This window comes from Phacochoerus africanus, chromosome 3, assembly GCF_016906955.1.
Source record: "Phacochoerus africanus isolate WHEZ1 chromosome 3, ROS_Pafr_v1, whole genome shotgun sequence".
Classification (NCBI taxonomy): Eukaryota; Metazoa; Chordata; class Mammalia; order Artiodactyla; family Suidae; genus Phacochoerus; species Phacochoerus africanus.
This window is the reverse complement of record NC_062546.1, coordinates 54488502-54512983: the sequence shown is the minus strand read 5'-3', so window position 1 is coordinate 54512983 and position 24482 is coordinate 54488502. Positions and strand designations below refer to the sequence as shown.

The 24482-nt window shown below is 38.0% G+C and overlaps 1 protein-coding gene across 1 annotated transcript in view; it reads left to right on the top strand.

Annotated features, from left to right (window-relative positions):
- The first annotated feature begins 608 nt into the window (after positions 1-608).
- The window catches only part of ADAM18 (ADAM metallopeptidase domain 18), a 59815-nt gene continuing 35941 nt past the window's right edge, over positions 609-24482 (top strand). Inside the window, exons 1-11 of the mRNA XM_047770206.1 lie at positions 609-933; positions 1430-1506; positions 11129-11184; positions 14166-14244; positions 14601-14677; positions 15965-16142; positions 17504-17569; positions 18125-18196; positions 18407-18573; positions 19330-19411; positions 22531-22667. Of these exons, the coding sequence (XP_047626162.1) occupies positions 609-933; positions 1430-1506; positions 11129-11184; positions 14166-14244; positions 14601-14677; positions 15965-16142; positions 17504-17569; positions 18125-18196; positions 18407-18573; positions 19330-19411; positions 22531-22667 (1316 nt within the window). The remainder of the gene's footprint in view (positions 934-1429; positions 1507-11128; positions 11185-14165; positions 14245-14600; positions 14678-15964; positions 16143-17503; positions 17570-18124; positions 18197-18406; positions 18574-19329; positions 19412-22530; positions 22668-24482) is intronic.

The window sequence follows — 24482 nt, the reverse complement described above, 5'->3', positions numbered from 1 at the left end:
ATAAAGGAAGGTTTGGGTGGGTGGCAGGCAGAAGTTAAGTTAGATTTTGACCACGTGCAGCCTCAGATATTTGTCAGAAGTGTCAAAGACAATTTCATGTTCTTTTTTCTGCAGCAGTTTCTCTGTTCCTCTCTCAGTTTGTCTTGCTGGCCTTCTCATTTCAGCAGCTTCCTTTCTATAATTCTAGCAGCAGCTGTTAACAAAAATATACTTAGCTTCCATTTTAAAGTTTCTTTTTCCTTTCCTCAACAGGCTATAACCTCACATTGTAAGAGTAGGCACACGGTTGAAGAAGAGTGCTTTTTTCTTGCCTTCTCAAGCATCAAGTTCAGTATCTTGGTTTTTCCTTTTTTGCAAAGGTTTGACAAAAGGGATTTTTAAGACAGCAGCAAACAATTTAGCCAATTTCTTGTAAAAGCCATTTATAATTCTATTTTCCTCTTTCTCCTCCACCACAGGAAAGTGAAACATATCAGAAAACCGTAACATGGATGAAGTGACCAGGAACTGCACCAGAGAGGCAAATCTGGCTTATCTGCCCTTGTCAGCACTGCAGGATTTAAAGGATGTGATCTTAGTTTCTGGAAACTAGCGGTGCACTGACGCTCATGCTTTTGTCTGCTGTTCCTTCTCCCAGCGCAGAATGTCCAGCCCTTCAGGATCCCAAGGGGGAGCAGCACCAGGCCGAAGGCAAGCGCAGTCCTCAGCCCCATGCCCCGGGCAACACTGGACTCCCGAGTCTCCGGCCCGCGAGCCTAGGAAGGCCCAACGGTCTCTGGCCTTGGCCGTGCATCCTGCGCCCCATCCAGCCATGTTGCTTCTCCTTGCACTTCTCGCTGCGTTTGGAGGGCTGCAAGCTCGCCTGGGTAAGACCCAGGGAGACTCGACCTCCTTTCCCTCTTTTGCTCTCTGAGCAGCGCTGGGCTCTTCCTGGTGCGTAGTTTCCTGTGGTTCAGTGACCCAGAGCGCCCCCTTTTGGGACTCCTTGCTGGTGCCGTCCTCCGGGTCTTCCCCCCGCCCTCCTCCTAGAGCAGCGGAGGATGATGTTAGCTAAGGCATCCAGTCTCCGAATCGAGGGTCCAGGTCTCAGCAGCCGAGGGTCTTTCTAGGTCAACCATTCTGTGACTAGAGGGTGTAAGAGGTTTGGTAACGCCCTGGACTTATTCTTTAAAGAGCCGAAGAAAACGGGCCGCAATGTGGAAACAAACAGGGTAGCCCGCTAAGAACTGCAATGTGTCATTATTGGTCATTAGTTTGTATCTGAGCCATTTTCAGTGTGCCGCTGAAAAATCTCCTGGACCAAGGAGGGTCGACACATGTAAATAAGTTGGCTTACAATTTTGACCCCATGATGGACTCAAGCCTTCAGAACCCCTGCTTTTGACTAAGGGGGCTGTTGTTGCAAAAAAATCCTATTTTCTTGCTGTAGATTCTGAGGGAATATTCCTGCAGGTCACAGTTCCACAGAAGATAAGATCAAGAGAGAGTGAAGATTCAGAGACACAGGTAAATAATTAAGAATATTGGTTTTATAATTTAAAATTTTAAAACTATTTTTATGTACCTTATACCGAATCAGATCATCCTGATTGGTATTGACTTGCAAAGCGTGATGTTGTCACTGCTAACTCCTGCACCCTTCTTGCCATCTCTGTGTCTCTTCTGACAAACTCGTTCACAAGTTTCAGGAAGTGTTAAAATTTTTTCTGGAATCATATTGGTAGAAAAAAAATCAGTATTAAATAACTATAGCAATGGTCCAGACTGAAATTTATAAAAATTTCATAAAAAATTATTTTAAAATTTGTTAATGGTCACTGCTAACATGACAGAGAAGATGGTCTTGAACAAGATTTTGACCCGCAAATTCTGACCCAGAAGCATCAGACTCTATAGAAGTAATGGCCAAAGAAAAAAAGAAAAGGAAAAATAAACATGTCACATTTGCCTATGATGAAAACATTTTCAATAAATAAATATTAGCTGGAAAAAGAAGTTGAAAAATATGTACTGCTATTAAAAACTGATTACATTGAAGACACTCCATCTTGATTAAAATACCCCAAACTGGCATAGTTACAATGTTTTATATTACAAACTAGAAGTCACAATCCAGGGGTTTAGATTTCCATGTGGTTAAACTGCTGCAGTCAATATACAGAAAGCCTGAGAAAGTTTTTTCAGGTTGAAGGAACAATTTTTGAAATAACTGTAAGTAAAAAAAAAAATTAAGGAGTTCCCATCGTGGCTCAGTGGAAACAAATCTGACTGGCATTGATGAGGACTGAAGGTTCGATCCCTGGCCTTGCTCAGTGGGTTAAGAATCTAGCATTGCCATGAGCTATGGTATAGTTTGCAGACACAGCTCAGATTTGGCGTGGCTGTGGCTGTGGTGTAGGCCGGCAGCTACAGCTGCGATTAGACCCCTAGCCTGGGAACCTCCATATGCCGTGGGTGGGGCCCTAAAAAGACAAAAAAAAAAAAAAGAATTCATTAACTCTAGTGTGACATGCAGTAATGAAACCATCATAATTATGTCCTACTACTGAGTAATTATAAAAATTACATGTATGTGAGATTGCACTAGAAAATCACAATAAAATAATTTCCTTCAGAGAAGCTGCATTTGCATATACTAATCTCATTTAATTCTCACATCAACCTTTTGAAATGTGATCTGTATCTCTGAGAAAGAGGACTACATATGTTAAGGGAATCAAAGTTAAAATTTTCAGAACATGGAGTCCATTATAAGTAAACTACCATCTGTCAAGTAAAATTGTGTACATGAAAGCTTCTTTTTTTCTGATTTGCTGCTGTTTGTATATATATTATATTTGCATGATCACTTCAAACTTCAGGTTGTCTATTTCTGATTCCTCATCACAAAGACTGTAGCAACTGTGCAGAACATGAGGGTGCAGTACTCACCTACATGTTTTGAAATCTATATATATTTCTTTACTGGTAATTGGTCTGTTCATAGTTTCTATTGCTTCCTGGTTCAGTCTTGGGGGATTGTACCTTCCTAAGAATTTGTCCATTTCTTCTAGTTTGTCCATTTTACTGGCATGTTATTGCTTATAGTAGCCTCTTATGATCCCTTATATTTCTGTGGTGTCAGTTGTAATTTCTGATTTCATTGCTTTGAGCCTTCTCCTTTTTTTTTTCTTTTGTCTTTTTACTTTTTTTTTTTTTTTTTTTTTTTTTTTTTAGGGCCACACACGCAGCATATGGTGGTTCCCAGGCTAGGGATCAAATTGGTGCTGTAGCTGCCAGGCCTACACGCACAGCCACAGCAATGCGGGATCTGAGCCATGTCTGTGACCTACACAGTAGCGTACGGCAATGCCAGATCCTTAACCCTCTGAATTAGGCCAGTTGTGGAACCTGCATCCTCATGATTTGTTACCACTGAGCCACAATGGGAACTCCCTCCGTTTTTTTTCGTGATAAGTCTGGCTAAAGATTTATCAATTTTATCTTTTCAAAGGACCAGTTTTTAGTTTCATTGATCTTTCTTTTCTTTCTTTCTTTTTTTTGGGGGGGTCTATTTCATTTATTTCGGCTCTGATCTTTATGAATGCTTTCCTTTTCCTAATTTTGGGTTTTGTTTGTTCTTTGTCTAGTTGTTTTAGGTTGTAAAGTTATGTTATGTGCCATTCATCTGTGTGTCTGTTTTTATGTCAGTAAGATATTGTTTTATTAATGCAGCCTTGTAATATTATTTGGAATCATGAAATGTGATGTCTCTGGCTTTGCTTTTTTTTTTCAGACTCTTTTAGCTACTAAAGCTCTTTTGTGGTTCCATACACATTTTAGGATTATTTTCTCTATTCCTCTGAAATGTGGCATTGGAATTATGATACAGATTGCATGGGTGCTGTAGATCACTTTGAGGAGTATCGAAAATTTTACATTATTAATCCTTTCAATCCATATACATACAATATCTGTTTATCTGTGCCTTCTCTAATTTTATTCATGATCGTTTCTTAGTTTCCAGTGTATGCATTTTTCATCTCTGTGGTTAAATGTATTCTTAAATGTTTTATCCTTTTGATGTTGTTGTAAATGGGATTGTTTTCTTACTTTTCTTTCTAGTAGTTGTTGTTACTATTTAGAAACACAGCTGACTGTGTATTTAGATCTTGTGTCTTAAACTTTTTCATCATTCATGTATTAGTGCTAACAGATTTTTGGTGCAGTCTTTAGGGTTTTCAGTATGTGAGATCATGTCATCTGCAAACAGAAACAGTTGGATTTCTTCTGCCTCTTTTGAGCTCTCTGCTCCAGAGCACCTTGTAGGTGGGTGCTAGGTCCCGTTAGCTCCCAAGCTAGGTGACCTGCTGGCCAGTCCCTCTGGTGGCAGCTGTGTAAGGTGAGGAACTAGATGTGTGGCCAAATTCTATTCAAGGAAAATCTAGAGAAGAATTAGGGTTTTTTTTCTTTTAGGCTTTTTAGAGCTGCACCCATGGCATATGGAGGTGCCCAGGCTAGGGGTCGAATTGGAGCTGTAGCTGCTGGCCTGTACCACAGCCACAGCAACACAGGATCTGAGCCATGTCTGTGACCTACACCACAGCTCATGGCAATGCGGGATCCTTAACCCACTGAGTGAGGCCAGGGATCGAACCTGTGTCCTCATGAATGCTAGTCAGATTCCTTTCCCCGGAGCCATGACAGGAACTCCTAATTTTTTTTATAGTTGGGATGAGTCAGAGAAAGATGCGCACAAAGAATTTCTTCACATCTGTTCAAGTCCCCAGATGACTATTTATTATGAACCCTGTTTGTTCCCAGAGGCAGGCTGTTTAGAAGCTCAGTCCTGAGGGAGCAAGCAGCTGGGGAAGTTTACACTCAAACCCTTTCCAGGGAGAAATGGGGACCCTGGTGTTTCCTCCTGTTCTCTCTGCTCTGAGCCGAGGGAGAGAGTCCTGGGAAGTGCTCACACATCCATATAAAAAAACTCTTCTCTTGGGAGTTCCTGTCGTGGCTCAGTGGTTAACGAGTCCAACTAGGAACCACGAGGTTGCGAGTTCGATCCCTGGCCTTGCTCAGTGGGTTAAGGATCTGGCGTTGCCATGAGCTGTGGTGTAGGTCGCAGATGCAGCTCGGATCCTGCATTACTGTGGCTGTGGTGTAGGCCGGCCGCTACAGCTCCAATTCGACCCCTTGTCTGGGAACCTCCATATGTCGCGGGAGCGGCCTAAGAAATGGCAAAAAAGACAAAAAAAAAAAGCAAAAAAACCCCAAAACTCTTCTCTTAACTGAAGAGGAATCTGGGGAGTTTGTGAATGCTGAGACCTGTCAGATCTCAGAGCCAGATGATTTGGGGTCCAAACCCTCAGGTGGCAGCCTTAAAAGTGGAGGTTCTAGGGAATTCTCTTGTGGCTCAGCTGGCATTGTCACTGCTGTGACTTGGGTTGCTGCTGTGGTGCAGTTTAGATTCCTGGCCTTGGAACTTTCACATGCAATGGGCGTAGTTTAAAAACAACAACAACAAAAATTGAAGTTCTATAGCCAATAATTTTTTTTTTTCTTTTTAGGGCTACACTGTAGCATATGGAGCTTCCCAGGCTAGGGGTCTAATAGGAGCTGTAGCTGCCGACCTACACCACAGCCACAGGAACGTGGCATCTGAGCCACGTCTGCCACCTACACTACAGTTCATGGCCACACCAGATCCTTAACCCACTGAGTGAGGCCAGAGGTCGAACCCGAAACCTCATCGTTTGTAGTTGGATTGGTTTCTGCTTCACCACGACACGAACTTCTATAGCCGATGCTTTGTAATAACCATAAATGAAGTATTACCTTTAAAGATTGTGCATCTCTGTATGGTACACTTGTAACAGATTATATTGTACATCAATAAACTTCAATTTTAGAAAGTTCAGATTCTAGGTGTGTAGACAAACTACCCATCAGAAAGAAACTGGAGACTTATCGATGTTGTTGGATTGAGGCATGAGCAGTAGTCAGGGCAAGTGCCCACTGGCCCTTTCAGGGGCTGGAAAAATCCCTATCAGCATCCACCCTTGGTCGCATTAGAAGCAGGACCCTCCAACAGCAACTGGGAAAGTGTGAGGCAAACTCCTTCCAGAAAGGAGAGCTTGGGGGCTTTTGTCAGTTTCATCTTTGATGCCCCCTGGGGTGGGAGGGGGACCATGGGAAGGGCTCAACCATACATGTCAGAATTGCTTCCTTGGGAGTTCCCATGGGTTAAGAATCCGACTAGTACCCATGAAGATTTGGATTGGATCCCTGGCTTTGCTCAGTGGGTTAAGGATCCTGTATTGCTGTGAGCTGTGGTATAGGCTGGTAGCTGCAGTTCTGATTGGACCCCTAGCCCAGGAACTTCCATATGTTGCAGGTGCAGACTTGCAGGGGTCGGGGAGGGGGAAGCTGGGACGAGGGTTGGGTGGGGGTGGAGGTGAGGGTGGGTGGAACTGATTCCTCTTTACTTTTTTTTTTTTTTTTTTGTCTTTTCTAGGGCCGCTTCCCACGGCATATGGAGGTTCCAAGGCTAGGGGTCGAATCAGCTGTAGCCGCCGGCCTACACCACAGCCACAGCAATGCCGGATCCTTAACTTACTGAATAAGGCCAGGGATTGAACCCCCAGCCTCATGGTTCCTAATCGGATTCATTAACTACTGTGCCATGATGGGAACTTCTGATTCCTCCTTTAATGGGCCTCTGATGACAAGGCCCAATGGCTCTCTGAACTGGGTGACTTGCAAGCCCGTCCCTTGGGTGCTGCTGGATGAGTAGTCCAAACCTTTGGGTTCTGAGGGAGACCCTGAGAGTTCTGGGTTCCCTCCTGATGCTAAGGCACTTTGTGGGAAGTGGGATTTATGGTAAATGTGCCTATCAGCCTCTCCTACCCATTTTCAAAGTGGGTGTTTCCACAGTCACCCAGCATTTAGGAGTCACTCTACTACTTTCTGGATGTCTCTCCGAGGAAATTGATCCTTGGGAAGCTGTGTATTTGGCATATCTGTGGAAGAAGATAACTCAAGAGCCTGTTCTCCTGCTGTCATGCTGATTTCACCTCCCCAAGTACATTTATTTTTGATTGGATTAGCCTTGCTAATTGTATTTCACTGATTGCTCTATGTGGTTTACCTTTAACCTGTGTTATATACTTTGTTTTGGCAGGCGATTAAGTTACTTATACATCAGATTCACAATTTCATGCTGGTTTGTAGTTTGCAAGTGTAGCCCTTATTTCAAAGTTAGTTTCTCCTAACAGACTTGTGGTTGCCAAGGGGGAGGGGGAGGGAGTGGGATGGATTGGAAATCCAGTGTTAATAGATGCAAACTATTGCCTTTGGAATGGATAAGAAATAAGATCCTGCTCTATGGCAAAAACAAACAAACAAACAAACAAAAACCAAAAAGCAAAAAAACAAAGTTAGTTTTTCCTTAACACTAAAATTTGATCTTTCTGTCATCTCTACTGAATGGCAATGCCCATTCCGTGACATTTTTTTCTCTGGTTTATCATCCCTTGACTCTCTCTCAGCACCAGGTAGGTTGTGGGTTTTATCCCTCTCCTTCCCAGTGGTTCCTTGCCCATGGTGTTGGACAGGCCCTAAATTAACCAAGCGATATCTACATTCTGGTATTCTTGACATTGAATAAGTTCCACCTATGACTGTGGGAAAGACCTGTGACTTCCTTCCAACACACAGGTGATGGATGTAACTCTGTGGATCATATTATATTGTATGACAAAGGTTGGATTTCACACCTATTTTGTTCTATTCTAAAAAATTCTTTTGCTAGACACTCTCTCACACTCCCGATGATCTTTCTGTTTGTTGGTTTGTTTGATTTGTTTGTTTTGTTTTTTGTTTTTGTTCTTTTGGCCATGCCTGTGTCTTGTGGAAGTTCCCAGGCCAGGCATCTAACCCGAGCCACAACAGTGACTCAAACTGCTGCAGTGACAACATTGTATCCTTAACCCACTACGCTGCTATGGAACTTCCAAGGTTTTCTTTTTTTCCCCTGATGATCTTGTAAAAGCAAATCTGCCACACTGGTACTGCCCATAGAAGCAGTCATGAGGCAAGTTACTGGACGTGACCTCTAGTTAATCTCTCAGTCTGATACTCGCAACGAAATGAACTCTGTCGACAGCTTGACTGAACTTGGACACCGATTCGTCTCCATCTGAGGCTCCAGATGGGAATATCATCTAGTTGGTATATTGATTACAGCTTTGTGAGACCCAGCAGCAGAGAACCCAGCATGGACTCCCAAACCATGGAAATTGCAAGATTGTAAACATGTGTGGTGTTAAGCCGCTGGATATGTGATCATTTGTTATGCAGCAATAGAAAACTCATAGCCTCATCCTCATAAAATTCTGCTCTCTGCATGTGAGACTTAGTATTCCTTAGAATCCAGAAGAAGCCCTCCTCTTCAGGACAGTCTAGGTCTGTGGAGACAGGAATCCAGGACAGTTATAGTACACACCTCATCTTCATCTCTTCTCTCTGTGATCACAATCTTGTACCGCCTATTTGCCCATTATCTAATCTGTACAAGTGTTGTTTCATTCACTGTGTCTAGTTTTCCAGTTGTTGGCAGCTGAAGGGTGCATAAGTCCCAGTGTTTCTGATACAGCAGGAAAGGAACAGGAATCACTGGCTATCACCACTTCGTCACATGCTTCTTCCTCTCAGTTCACTTTCTTCTTCCTGAGGTTCATGCGGCTGTTACGAATAATGCTTCTAATAACACTCACAGGCAGGTTTTTGTAGACGTAAGTTTTCAAATCAGTTGGATAATATACCCAGTAGAATGCCTGTTGACTTGTAAGTGAAGATTATGTTTAGCTTTATAAGAATTATCAAGTTGTCTTCCAAGGGGGTTGTATATTTTGCATTCCTACTGGCAATGAATGAGTGGTCCTGTGGCTCCACATCCTTACCAGCACTGGGTATTGTGAGGGTTTTTAATTTTAGCCATTTCATTAGATATATATTAATATCTTATGAGGCTTTAATTTGCACTTCCCTTATAACAAATAATGTTGAGCGTTTTTCATATGCTTATTTTTCATCTGTACCTCTTCCTTGGTAAGATGTCTGTTCAGAGCTCTTGCTCATTTTACAATTGTTTGTTTCCCTGTTGACGTTTACAAGTTCTTTGTAGATTTGGGATACAAGTGTCTTACCAAATATGCAACTTACAAACATTTTTTTCACTCTATAGCTTTTTTTTTCATTGTTTTAACTTTGCCTTTCTTGGAACAAAAGATTTTAAATTGAAGTGCAATGTATTATTTTTCTTTTGGGGATGGGTTGTAATTTTTATGTCGTATCCAAAAACTTATCAGCAACATTAAGTTCACATAGGTTTCCTCCTATGACTTATTCTAGAAGTTTTACACTTTTGCGTTTTACATTTAGATCTTTGCTGCTTTATCAGTTAATGTTTGTATAAGGTGTGAGGTCTGTGTCGAGTTTCATCATTTTGCATATGGACACCCAGTTTTTCTTTTTCCTTTTTTTTTCTTTTCTTTTCTTTTCTTTTCTTTTTCTTTTTTTAAATTAGGGTCACACCCATGGCATATGGAAATTCCCAGACTAGGGGCTGAGCTGGCTAGGTAGGAGCTGCAGCTGCCAGCCACAACCACAGCCACAGCAATGCCAGATCTGAGCCCAATCTGCAACCTGCACCACAGCTCACAGCAACGCTGGATCCTTTAACCCACTGACCAGGGCCAGGGATTGAACCTGCACCCCCCTGGATACTCATTCCCACTGAGCCACAATAGGAACTCTATCATTTCTACATTTGCACCTTGGAAAAAACATCAAGTGATTATATTTTCGTGAGTCCGTTTCTGTGCTCTCATTTATGTTTCATTGATCATTGTTTCTATTTTTTTGCCAATGTCATGCTGTCTTTCTTAGGTACCTCATGAATTTTGACTACTACGAATATGTTTTTGTAAATATAAACAATTAAAATATAGTATTAATAAACGGTAAAATTATATTTTTTTCAAAATATAGGTTTTTATTTTTTTTATTTTCCCACTGTACAGCAAGGGGATCGAGTTATCCTTACATGTATACATTACAATTACATTTTTCCCCACCCTTTGTTCTGTTGCAACATGAGTATCTAGACATAGTTCTCAATGCTATTCAGCAGGATCTCCTTGTAAATCTATTCTAAGTTGTGTCTGATAAGCCCAAGCTCCCGATCCCTCCCACTCCCTCCCCCTCCCATCAGGCAGCCACAAGTTTCTTCTCCAAGTCCATGAGTTTCTTTTCTGTGGAGATGTTCATTTGTGCTGGATATTAGATTCCAGTTATAAGTGATATCATATGGTATTTGTCTTTGTCTTTCTGGCTCATTTCACTCAGGATGAGATTCTCTAGTTCCATCCATGTTGCTGCAAATGGCATTATGTCATTCTTTTTGATGGCTGAGTAGTATTCCATTGTGTATATATACCACCTCTTCCGAATCCATCCATCTGTCGATGGACATTTGGGTTGTTTCCATGTCCTGGCTATTGTGAATAGTGCTGCAATGAACATGCGGGTGCACGTGTCTCTTTTAAGTAGAGTTTTGTCCGGATAGATGCCCAAGAGTGGGATTGCAGGGTCATACGGAAGTTCTATGTATAGATTTCTAAGGTATCTCCAAACTGTTCTCCATAGTGGCTATACCAGTTTACTTTTCCACCAACAGTGCAGGAGGGTTCCCTTTTCTCCACAGCCCCTCCAGCACTTGTTATTTGTGGATTTATTAATGATGGCCGTTCTGACTGGTGTGAGGTGACATCTCATGGTAGTTTTGATTTGCATTTCTCTTATAATCAGCGATGTTGAGCATTTTTTCATGTGTAAAATATAGTTTTTAATTTAATATTTTTAAAGTCATCCCTACACTAAATTCATCATCTTCATCCTGAATTTAAATAGAAAAATGTTTAATTCTTACTATTCAAAACAATAAATTCCGAAAATTTATTTAACTTCTTATTTAAATTATATGGATTTGGGTGAGTCTTTTTTTTATTTGAGTGAAAAAAAATGCTCTTTTACTTCATATATTTTTTATTTACTAAATCATCTTTGTTTATTTGCTTTATTTTAGGTGACTTATATCATTACCATTGATAAAAAACCATATACTCTGCATCTCAGAAAACAGTAAGATATGATTTTTCCCTTAAAGCTTAGAATTTGCTTTTTCAATGTTTTTGTACACTATTTAAGTTCAAGAATGAAGCGAAATGTTGGCTATTTAATTAGTCAATTTTTCAGTTTAGAATTCATTAGGTCTTAAGTATCAGTTCTATTAGAATTTTGTATTTTTATTTTCCAGCTTATTATCTTCAAATGAAGAAATAAGCTATGTGTAATTAAATCTTTGAGTATAAAGCCATTGAACCCAAGAACTGTGAGTTGTGTACCAGGTATATCCAATATGAAATTGAACATATGGGAGTTCCTGTTGTGGTGCAGTGGTTAGCGAATCCAACTAGGAACCATGGGGTTGCTGGTTCGATCCCTAGCCTTGCTCAGTGGGTTGGGGATCTGGCATTGCTGTGAGCTGTGGTGTAGGTTGCAGATGCATCTTGGATCCTGAGTTGCTGTGGCTGTGGTGTAGGCCTGTGGCTACAGCTCCGATTAGACCCCTAGCCTGAGAACCTCCATATGCTGCAGGAGCGGCCCTAGAAATGGCAAAAAGACAAAAAAAAAAAAAAAGAAATTGAACATATGTACATATCCTGTGGCTACTTGTGGAAAATTCAACTAGTGGCATATTTTTATATATGGAGGTATTAATTGTATAAATAATTATTTTAACAACTTTATTTGGTATATTTATATATAAAATTGTATGTACATATATAATGTGTATGTATATACATAAATTCTGAAGAGAACTTATTCTCTTAAGTATAAATTCAATAATTGTAATAACTTTAACTCGGTATTACAATTATCAACCATAAACCAGATTTTTTTAATAACATGCTTTTCTTTCTTTTTTTTTTTTTTTTTTTGGCTGCTCCCATGACATGTGGAAGGTAGACTGTGCATCACAGCAGTGATGATGCCAGATCCTTAACCCACTGGGCCACAAGAGAACTCCAGGCATAAATCTTTTTTTTTTTTTTTTTTAATGGCTGAACCACAGCATGTGTTCTCAGGCTAGGGATTAAATCTGAGCCCACAGCTATGACCTATGCTGCAGCTCTGTCAACACCGGATCCTTTAAGCCACTGCTCCAGGCCAGGGATCGAACTCAAGCCTTCACGGGGACCTGAGCCACGGCAGTCAGATTCTTAACCCACTGCAAATTAATTTAAATTTTAAAACATTTAATTCTTCACATAAGATCCATCATACCATTTTGCATTAATTCCTGTTATCACCCACCAGTGTGGGCAACAACCAATCTATATATTTTTTTCTTTTTTATGGCCACAGCTGTGGCATATGGAAGTTCCCAGGCTAGTGGTCGAATCCGAGCTGCAGCTGAGGCCACAGCCACAGCCATGGCAACACTGGGTCTGAGCTGCATCTGTGACCTATGTGGAGGCTTGAGGCAACACCGGATCCGTAACCCACTGAGCTTGGCCAGGGATTGAACCCGTATCCGTACAAAGACAACGTCAAGTCATCCCTCTGAGCCACAATGGGAACTTCCTCCAGAGTGCTATTTTGTTTTGTTTTGTTTCTTTTTTCCTAGCTATACCCAATAACCTACTTCTGTGGCTCTAATACCATTTATGTACTGACTTCTCCTAAACTTCGATCTATATTCCTCTCCAGTGAACACCATATTCATTTATTTCACTTATTTGACTTTGTATTTGCTAACCAAGTTTTTACTAGAATTCTCATCTTTAATGTGTCTCAAATGTGCTTCTGATCCTTTTCCAAAAGTAGCCACTGCCAGTTATGTTAGTAAGTGGCACTTCTCCTCTTCCAGTTTCTCAGAACAAAAGGTTAGGATCATTTTTGACATCTTTTTGTTTGTTTTCCTTCACATCCACTGGATTATTAAATCCCATGTGATCTGCCTTCACAATGCATTCAGAATTGAACCTCCGCCACTGCTAGTTCAAGTCAAGTCACCATCATGTCCCACCCAGATGACTGTCAGAGATAGTTCATCTGTCTGTGTCTGCTCATTTATTTGGCAGATGACTCTCAGCAAAGCATTCAGTCCTATTCTATTAAAATGTTGGTCTGGGAGTTCCTGTCGTGGCTCAGTGATTAACGAATCTGACTAGAAACCAAGAGGTTGCGGGTTCGAACCCTGGCCTTGCTCAGTGGGTTGAGGATCTGGCATTGCCCTGAGCTATGGTGTAGGTTGCAGACTCGGCTCGGGTCCCGCATTGCTGTGGCTCTGGCGTAGGCCGGTGGCTACAGCTCCTATTAGACCCCGAGCCTGGGAACCTCCATATGCCACGGGAGCGGCCCTAGAAAAAGGCAAAAAGACACATACACACACACAAAATGTTGGTTGATCCTGTCCTCTATCTGCTTAGAATCTCCTAATGGCTTCTCCTCTTTGTGGCATTGTCTCTCTCATCTCTTGTCTTGACTCCATACTTCATCCTGGGTTCTTCGCCCCCTGATGGGTGTTCTTGCTACACACAAACTATGTTTCTGCCTCAGGGAATTTGCATATAATCCTTGCCCTGTCTGAAATAGCATTTCTTTGCAAATCCTCATGGCTTGTTTTCAGGTCTCTAAGAATTCAGTGAGCCTTTCCATGCCATCCTCGCTATGTTTTGCAACCAACCTCGCCCACCCCGGGCCTTATTTATTGTCATCTAATGTCCTAGCAGTAGGGGTCTCTCACTGTCATGCTGTATCCCAGTGCCTACAAGAGGATCCGTCAGATAGATGGTGCTCAGTAAATATTGCTGAATGAAGACATACACAGGCACACACCAAAATAGCTGATACCAAGGATTCAGAGTCTATTCCAGTATTAACAAAGCCTAAACTCTCTGATACACCAGTTCTATGAATTTACACTGGTATGATATACTAAAATTAATTAAAGAATCTTACTATATGAATCTTATATGTTTTACTTTTTAGTATTGGAATGTTTATATTCAAAATAACTTCATGACTCAATTATTTTTCATTTTGATTTTTCTTAGCCCATTCTTAGCCCAGAACTTTTTGGTTTATACATGGAACAAAAATGGATCTTTTCATTCAGAGCCTTCATATTTCGTGGTAAGACTTGGATGTCTTAAATATTTATTGTCACATGTTTCTTTGTTGAAGTATACACATTATTACCTTTGGGATATGTTTGTTCCATGTTGGCAGTTTAATACAAATATTTAATTCCCTATTGCATATAGGATAGAAGTGACATGCAGACCTAGAGAACACTCATGGGAACCTAGGTAGTACAAAGCAAGGAGAGTTGTCCAATACATATTTTCCTTGAAAATCAATTGTAATAATCTATATGATACACCATCTTATTTTCAACTGTATTAATGTTTTTGATATGCTATCATATTTTCCAATATGTTTTTATATATAAACAATTAATTTATTTGCCTTCCTGGCCTGTGTTTCAGATGCATTGCCATTACCAAGGATATGTTGCAGATTTTCCAAATTCAGCCGTGACTCTCAGCATCTGTTCTGGGCTCAGGTAATAGCATTTGAGAGGATATTTATATATGAAAACTTAAGCTATACTTTAAAATGGAACTTAGTGGCTGCAAGACACAGATCTGAGATATGTAAGGAGAATTCACATCTGAACATTTTCTTCTGGATGGCCTTTCTTTTTCAGACTAATATTCATAAATGGACCTTAGTAGTGTCCATTCAAGTGAAATCACTCCAGAGAATCCTCACTGGGGATGTTTTCAAGTTACTGAGCAGAAGGAGAGACGCTTAGTTTAAAACACAAAAATGAAAACAAACTGAAGAGAAAAGAACCTCAAATCCTTTATAACATCTCCCTAAGTACTATTGTTGTATTTTCTATCAGTTGTCTCAAATAGTTATAGAAAATGACATTAATTGGTTCCTTAAATAAGCACGTAATATTGTATACTTTCAGTTTAGGTGAAGTTAATATCAGATTTAAAACACCTAATTAAGAATATACCTCAGGGGCGGGGTTCCGGTTGCGGCTTAAGAACCTGACATAGTGTCAGTGAGGATGCGGGTTTGATCCCTGGCCTAGCTCAGTGGATTAAGGATCTGGCATTGCCACAAACTGTGGCGTAGGTCCCAGATGTGGCTCAGATCTAGTGTCGCTGTGGCTGTGGTATAGGCCAGCAGCTGCAGCTCCACTTGGATCCCTGGCCCAAGAACTTCCATATGCCACAGGTGCAGCCGTTACAAGAAAGAAAATGTACCTCAGAGGTAAAGCTCAGGGATAAGTGATTTCATCATTGATCAAGGGAGGTGAGTTTATCAGAGGAAGAAGGGCCGGAGCAGAGCAGAAAGAATCTTCCTAGCTTCCTTTTGTGCTTTTGCTTACCTGATTTCCAGAGTTAACTCACATAAACTCAGAAAATTGACCTTCTGTGAATGTGGTTTTCTTACACATAAACCTTATTAGATCTCTGTGGTCTATATCCGTTTTCCCTTTTTCTAACCTCTAAGAACAGTAACTTTTTATTTTGGGGGTTCTCAGCAAATATCGTGGTTCCCAGCAGATACTTGGCCTTAATTAATACATCTTGATGGAAAGTGGTGACTCTCTAGAAAATACAAAATACTTTTTCAGTATATTTAGATCTTTTGTATGTGAGAAAAAGTCAAGCAGATATGGTTACTCAGTTACTAGCTTAAAGAAAAGGAGCAAAAGAGAGTGGGTTGAAACCATGTGCATTACTGTGATTTCTCATTTCTCACATTTTAGATTATAGGCCTGATGGGAGCCCTTGCAGGATTTTCATACAATTGTTTTCTAAATATTCAGGGGATTCCTTCAGTTTGAAAATATCAGCTATGGAATTGAGCCACTGGACTCTTCAGCAAGTTTTGAGCACATAATTTATCAAGTGAAAAATGACATTCCAGATATACCAGTGTTAGCAGAAAATGACAGCAATGTTTTGCAGAAAGACGAGCCCTATAAAATTCATTTAAGCTCACAGGTAAATGAGACAGTTCTGATGCTATGCCATACTGTAAATTTACTTCTGTAGAATTGGGTTAGTCATGAAAAGGAACTACTTAGCTGTTGAGTAGGAATATGAAATTTAATAGTTTTTCTAGACAGGTAAATAAAACATCCATATTGCCTCTAAAAGATATGGAATATATGCAATGATTATTTCAAGCTTTTTGTTGCATGATGCATTATGTAACATATCTAGTTTTCCATTTTTATTCAAACAAAAATGCGTATTGTTGAATACAATTAGAAATATAGGAAGAATACTTAACAATACCCTGGTAAAATTTCTTTTAAAATTTTGATGTATAGCCTTACATACTAGTAGGACACATCATTCTGAAATACTTACGACATTTTATATTATTAAACATTCTGAATTTGCTTATAGGCTGAGTACAGAATTTGTGGTTGGCAGGTGTTTTTCTTTCATCACTTTGAGTATTTCAGTTCGCTGTCTTTTGGCCTCCAAGATCTCTGATGAAGAATCAGATATTATTATTATTTTTTTATTTTATGATTTTTTTCCATTATAGCTGGTTTACGGTGTTCTGTCAATTTTCTACTGTACAACATGGTGACCCAGTTACACATACATGTATACATTCTTTTTTCTCACATTCTCATGCTCAGAATCAGATATTATTAATTTTATTGAGCATTCCTTGTACATGATAAGTCCTTTGTTGATTCTTTCAAGATTCACTGTCTTTGCCTTAAAACGGTATTCTTTCCTTATGTGGGATGGGGGTTGCTGTGCCCGTGGTATGCAGAAGTTCCCAGGCCAGGGATTGAACCCACACTGCCACAGCTGTAACCCAAGCCACAGCAGTGACAATGCCAGCTCCTTAACACACTGAGTCACTAGGGAACTCCTGTGATAGTGTTCTTATGATGTGTCTTTGAGTGGAACTCTTTAAGTTTATCCAATGGGGTGTTCATTAAGCTTCTTGGACGTTTAAATGACTATTTCTCATCAAATTGGGAAAATTTTTGGTCATTAGTTCTTTGAATGTGCTTTCTGCCCTTTGATCTATTTCCTTCACTCTCTTGGACTCCTGGATTACTCTAGCAGGCTCACAGGGATTCTTTCAAACCTCTTTTAAAAGTACTTGGACTCCTGGATTACTCTAGCAGGCTCACTGGGATTCTTTTAAACCTCTTTTAAATGTCTTCAAGCACCTTTTCTGATTTGCATGCAATTAATTTTTATGTATAAGTCCTCGTGAAGGTTTTATGTACATCCTTTTTGCCTTCTTTACCTGTCACTCTGTGCTTAAATCCAAAACAGATTAACATTTGATGTGTTCTTTCTCTCTCTTTTTTTTTTAATTTTTTCAGGAAACAACTCTTTCAGAACTATTACCCCAGTATCTAGAAATGCACATTATCATGGAAAAAGCTTTGGTGAGTCAAACTTTCCCCTCCTCATCTCCTTCCTCCTTTCTCCACCTCTCTTCTTTCTTTAAGTGTAGTGAACTTTTCCTCAATTCCAAAAATATCGTGGAATTTTTGACTTATTTCCAAATAAAAATACTTTATTTTAGGTGTTACTTAGATATGACTACTATCCCCAAATAGAATTTTTAGAATTTCCAACATGATCCACTTGCCCCCTCATCCCAAGCTCAGGCCAGGATCTCTTTGACCTCATTTCCTAACTGCCTTGCATGCTTCTTAACCTATTGCAGCTTCTCTGGTCACAGTGTTTTCTTTGAACATACCACATGTATACCATCTGACCAATTCACTTGATATTTTTCCAACTTTTTCAGGAATCATTGATAGATATGATGGTGTATAATTAAATTGTACAGTATTGTGAAGATTTGACATACATGTATATGTGGTAGATGACCAAGATCAAGATAATTAACATTAAAATTTTTTATTAAAAATTGTATAAAAAGTTTTATTGAAAAAATTTATAAAAAATTTTATCATAAAAAATTTATTTTTCAGTATGATTATATGGGATCAGAAATGATGGTTGTAATGCAGAAAATTTTCCAGATTATTGGCCTTGTCAACACGGTAAGTTTTAACTTTTTTATATTTGTAATTTTATGAAATCAGTCATTGAAGACCTTTCCATTATATCATGATAAATTAAGGACTTAAAAGCCCTTTACTTGGTTTAATAGCCAAAGTAATTAAGTAAACTTGTCCTCTATCTTTTTATGTGCTATTTTGACATAATGATTTATGTTATTTGAACAAATATGCCATCAATCTTATCTTTAGATGTGTAGTCAGTTCAAATTGACTGTAATACTGTCCTCCTTGGAATTGTGGCCAGATGAAAATCAAATTTCTACTAACGGGGATATGGATGATATATTACAAAGATTTTTGACATGGAAACAGGACTCTCTTATCCTCCGGCCCCATGACATAACATTCTTACTTATGTAAGTAAGTATGATGTTCTATATTAATGAAGATACACACAGATAATTCCATTAATTTTATAATGTAATGCATTAATTGTGTTCTCAGATTTCTGTAGGCCCCTTTGAAAATGTTCAGTAAAATATAGCTGTTGCCATTGAGGTGATAGTGTAGTTGGAAATATGATAAAAAATAAAAACAACATGAATCATAGAGCAAAATATTTTGGAGTATAATTTATGTGAAAAGAACTTTTATGATATCAACTATATAACAGGAGACATACAAGCATCAACTTATTAAGAATGTAAAATTGATACTATTCAGTAACCATTACATATGATGTGTTAGTACATTTCATGTCTACTGCTTGATAAAGACAGATTTGGGTTTTTGGTAATATTTAATTTTTTTAAAAAATGCTTATCTTTAGGACAGGTATTATTTCTTTTCCACAAGTTAAAAATCCATTCTGTTTTAGTTTTTAGCGACCTAAATCATAAACGCTGAATAAAGGAAACTGAGGAGAATTTGAAATAATAAAATCATATCAAGGCTAGGATTTAGGTTAAGAAAGAAAATTAGTATTAAAATAAATTATAGTTTTCAGTGATTTGAGCACTTTGGATAATATATTAGGCGTATTATTCAGATTTTAAAAATTCTATGCTTGAAAAATTGTTTAAAGTTTCATGGGTGATTTAATTTAACCAGTAAGCTGGTAAGTTGTTCTGAATAGCCATGCTAATAAAAAAGGTAATACTCTAATGATGTAGTTACAGGAAACAGCCTAAATACGTGGGAGCGACATTTTCTGGCACAATATGCAATAAAAGTGGTGATGCCAATATTGTTATGGTATGTAATTTGTATCCTTCTTTACATTACTATTTTTTCTAAACTTTATATTATATTTTAGAAGCATTATTTTACATAGTTAAGTAAACTTGATTTTTTTTCTCTATAGCCGTACTTATTATGATTTTGCTGGGACAACATTTTAATCTCAGAAAGTTTAATTATAAATTTCAAACATAAGGAAATAATATGAATAAACATTAATATACCCCTTCATCAGTTAGGCAAAATGGATACTAACTTTGCATCAGATTTTCTAAGGACCTAAAACCTTAGAGAAAAGTTAAAGCCTCCTGTTATGCCTACTTCCAGTTTAAGAAATGACAAAAACTATGAATTCATGCTTGTTGTTTTTTGTATACTTTATACTGTTGTTACCAATCTATGTATCCACTAAGTAAACATATCAATTATATATTATTGTTATGAATTGTTCTTATGGATCATTTCAGAACTATTTTGAATAGCTTTTTGAAAGATGTCCACGTGTTGAACCATGTAACTCAACTACAATTACTTTTTATCAAGTAATGTACATATCCTTATTACAAATAAAACTAGTTTAAAAGACTAACACACTGAAAACAACTAAATCAGTCCTTTGAATAATCTACACCTCTGAATCCTCTTTCCAATGTTTTAAAGCTTTCCCTCTTGGCATATAACTTCATGTCTATTTCCTTTTAAATAAAAGTTTTATTGAAGTATATCATATAGATAGAGAACATTGTATAGGTCATAAGTATGTAACACAACACATTTTCGCCAAGTCCATACGTAGGTATAAATATCACAGAGATCAAGAAATACAATCTTATCAACACTTTAGAAGACCTGCATTTACAGCCCATACCAAAGAAAACCACTATTCTGACATTTAATCATTGATTAATGTGCTCTTTTTTGGAACATTCTATAAATGGTGTAATAGAGCGTGTGAACTTGTGTGTATCTGTCAAATATTTGCTCAAGATTATGTCTGTGATAGTTATTCATGTTTATATGTGTAAGAATAGTTTGCTCATTCTTTTACTCTATTTTCCTAAATAGTAGGACCATTCAATTTATTTGTAAAATTTTTATTTTATATCAGAGTTGATTTACAATGTTGTGTGAGTTTCAAATGTACAGCAACGTATTTCAGTTATACATGTACATATAGCCATTCTTTTTCAGATTCTTTTCCCATATAGGTTATAGAGACTATTGAGTAGAGTTCCCTGTGCTATGTAGCAGTCATTGATTATCTATTTTGTATACAGTAGTGTGTATATGTTAATCCCAAAATCCTAATTTATTCCTCCTCTCCACCCCCACCTTTCCCCTTTTGTAACCACAAGATTATTTTCTGTATCTGTGAGTCTGTTTCTGTTTTGTAAATAAGTTCATTTATATCATTTTTTAGACTCCACATATCCCCTTAAATTTCTTGAGTATTCAAATTTAGATGTTGTGGGGAGTTCCCATCATAGCTCAGCGGAAATGAATCTGACTAGCATCCTTGAGGACACAAGTTCAATCCCTGGCCTTGCTCAGGGGATTAAGGCTCCAGCATTGCTGCGAGATGTGGTGTAGGTCGGATCCCACATTGCTGGGGCTGTGGCATAGGCTGGCGGCTACAGCTCCGATTAGACCCCTAGCCTGGGAGCCTCCATATGCTGCAGGTGCAGCCCTAAAAAAGCAAAAAAAAAAAAAAAAAAAAAAGTAGTCCAGCTTGGGAGTTTCAGTTGTGGCACAGTGGAAACGAATCCGACTAGTATCCATGAGGATGTGGGTTTGATCCCTGGCCTCACTCAGTGGGTCGGGGATCCAGCGTTGCTCTGACTGTGGTGTAGGTTGACAGCTGGAGCTCTGATTCTACCCACTAGCCTGGGAACATCCATATTCCATGGGTGTGGGCCTAAAAAGCAAAAATAAATAAATAAATAAATAGTTTTTTTAAAGCTATAAAAAAATAAAAATCCGGCTTCTAGTTCCTATAGATTACCCTAAAACCTAGTGGTTGGCTAGATATCATCGTTCATGTTCTGCTTTGTCTTTAACCTCCTTTCAAATTCTGAAACTGGGATTTTCCCTTTTTTCCCCCTCAAATTTAGCTCTTGTAGGATAACAGAGGAAGGTACCTATTAACTCATTTTTTTCATGTGGCTATATAATAGTCCAGACTTTTCATTCACACACATGTACCCACATATGCAGTATTTTTTGTTTCTGTATAAATTAAATTTTACTTGCTGTCTTAAGTTTTTTATTGATGAGTTCTAAGAATTTTGCTTATAGTGATTTTAAAAATGAGAAGAGCATCGCAATTTATTTATCAAGGTTAAAGCATATGAAACACCACTCTGCACTACCACCAATCTTTTTTTAGTAGTATCTCACCCTGCATTTCTTTACTGTGGCTTTGCCTCTCTCCAATTTCTGTCCTGTCTCCTCCTCACTCCACTCATATTACAGTCTTTGAACAGGTAAGTTATTCATAATGCTGGCTCATTTCCCACACTTTCTCTCTCAGCCTAAACATCAATTCCACAAATAGGTTTTTCTAACTATCATATATGTATAGTGCTCCTTAGAATTCTCTGTTGGATCACTCCATTTCTTCAGAGCACTTTTTATGATCTCTTTGTATTTGGGAAGTCTGTTGTTAATTTCCTACTTATTTCTCTCTCCTCTTCTGTAATATAAGCTCCAGGTGTGGACAAAGTCCTTTTTTCTTGCATGCTGCTACTTTCTCATCTTCTCTCATAGTGCCTGACACATGTGTATACTGAATTAATATTTGTTAATTGAATGAATAGACATTGTAAGAAAGTCAAAGAAATGTGTTTTATATTGGTTGCATCAGAAAAACTAAGTGTGTTGAAGGCTCTAGAATCTGGGCATGCCCTAATTTCACACCGGAGAGTATTGATAGTTTGGTTACATTTTACTTTGTTTCATGCTTCTTAATAAATTAACTAGTATGGATAGTCATAGCAGTGATTTATCAAAAAAATAAAGTGATCCACATAAAAAATGTTAAAATCTGAAATTGTATAGGAACAAAACTGTCTTAATGTGTTACTTCCTTTTGTCCTCTTCTATCATTATGTTCTCTTCAATCTTGTTTATTTTAGTATTCAGAAGCAATAACCCTGGAGGGATTTTCAGTTCTTATGGCTCAGCTACTTGGCCTTAAAATAGGATTAACGTATGATGACGTCAATAAGTGTTCCTGTGCAAGAGCTACGTGCATAATGAATCGTAAAGCAATGTGAGGCTTTTTTTTCCCTTTTGATTAATTTCATATATATTTGTGAAGTTGTTTACAGGACATGGTGGATTTATTTTTTTGTACTCAATTCCATGTCAAAAATTGGGAATCTGTGTTGTGCATGAAGACATTTTACACTAATAAATTTGTCCAGAAAAGCGGTAAGTCCCCTGGTGAAGAAATATTCACTCAAAGGAATTAGAGGGAAAATTTTAAAATTTATGAAGACTATGAAATACTATATTCACATAAAATACTATTGTTCTGTTGTAGTATTTGTTGCTTAAGGCGAAAATGTCTAAACCACTCTTAACAAAATAACATAGCACTGGTAGCTTTGGCTATTATTTTGGAGGAAAGAAAAATAGGAGAAATTTTTAGTAATTGTCCTTATTTGCAGATATCATGACTGATTACCCACATAAATCAACAGTATCAATATACAATGAGAACAACCACAGTATCGAAAGTTCATCAGGATAAGCAACCTTGAAAAAAAATTAGTATGTTTACTAGTTTGTGTATACCAGCACTAAGAAAATGGATGACCTATTATAAAATTTCTAATTTTTCCTCAAATTTTCTAATTTTAAGAGGTTTATAAATTTGGTACAATCCCAACTAATATTTTTGATTATTTTAAGGAACTTGATCAACTCTGTGGAAAGTGATAAAATGGAGATGGTAAATATAGACAAACTTTTGGGGATTTTGAGGTGGAATTCATAAGCAAAGGATTTTATGTATGGGCAACACTGTACATTATCTATAGATTAATCAAAATAAAGAGAAGAGAAAGATGATGTTGGATATAATGAACACAAAAGCCAAATCATGGAGTAAATTAGAGCATATAGGACCTAGTGTCTAAGAGGAGTTGGCTTTTATCAGAGCTGGATAAACTCAGTTATTGTGGTAGAGGTTAGGAGAGTGGAGCAATGGAGATGTAGAGAGTTTGGTTAATGGAGGTGTCAAGATGAGGACTGGAGTTCAATACTGTACCTCATATATTTGACATGTTTATTGGACATCTGTTAGACATAGCTGTTAGTCCCTCGGAAATGGAGCTGTGATCATGAATATACAGTACTTCAAGGAACTTAGATTTTAGTGCAAAATTTAGGTCATATAAATATATTTAAACAATACAAATTTAAAAAACCTTATTTTACATGATGCAAAACTACTATGTAGAATATAAATATTAAAGTGGGAGGGGAATGTGAGAGGGAGGGGACACAATTTCAGACAATGTTGCCAAGACAGACCTCTTCAGAAAGTGACATTTGAGCAGACATCTGATGGAAATGAGGGAAGGAGGTTTTCAGTATTTGGTAGAAGAGCATATCAGGTAGAGAGAAAGATAGGTGTGATAGATAGACAGATAGGAGATAGAATGATAGGTAGATAGATAATAGATGATAAACGGTTGATAGATAATGGAGAGATGATAGATAATGGATAGGTGATGGATAATAGATGATAGGTAGGTAGATAGATATATAAATAGATAATAGATAATAGATGATAGATGGTTTATGGATAATGGATAGATGATAGATAATAGGTAGATGATTGATAGATAATAGATAAGTGTTTAGATAGATAGATTTAACCATTACACTTTTTGCTTTCTTGTAAAGATGCATTTTCAATGCTATTTTTAAAAAATGTTAAAGATAAGAAATGATAAATGAAAGTTTAATTGCATTTGACTTTGTCTCTGCTAAGGTACACGTTTTTCCTTTGAGCTATCTTGCGATTCACATTATTGTACATGGAACATTGTTTAGATGTAGTTTTATTAGCTAGGTT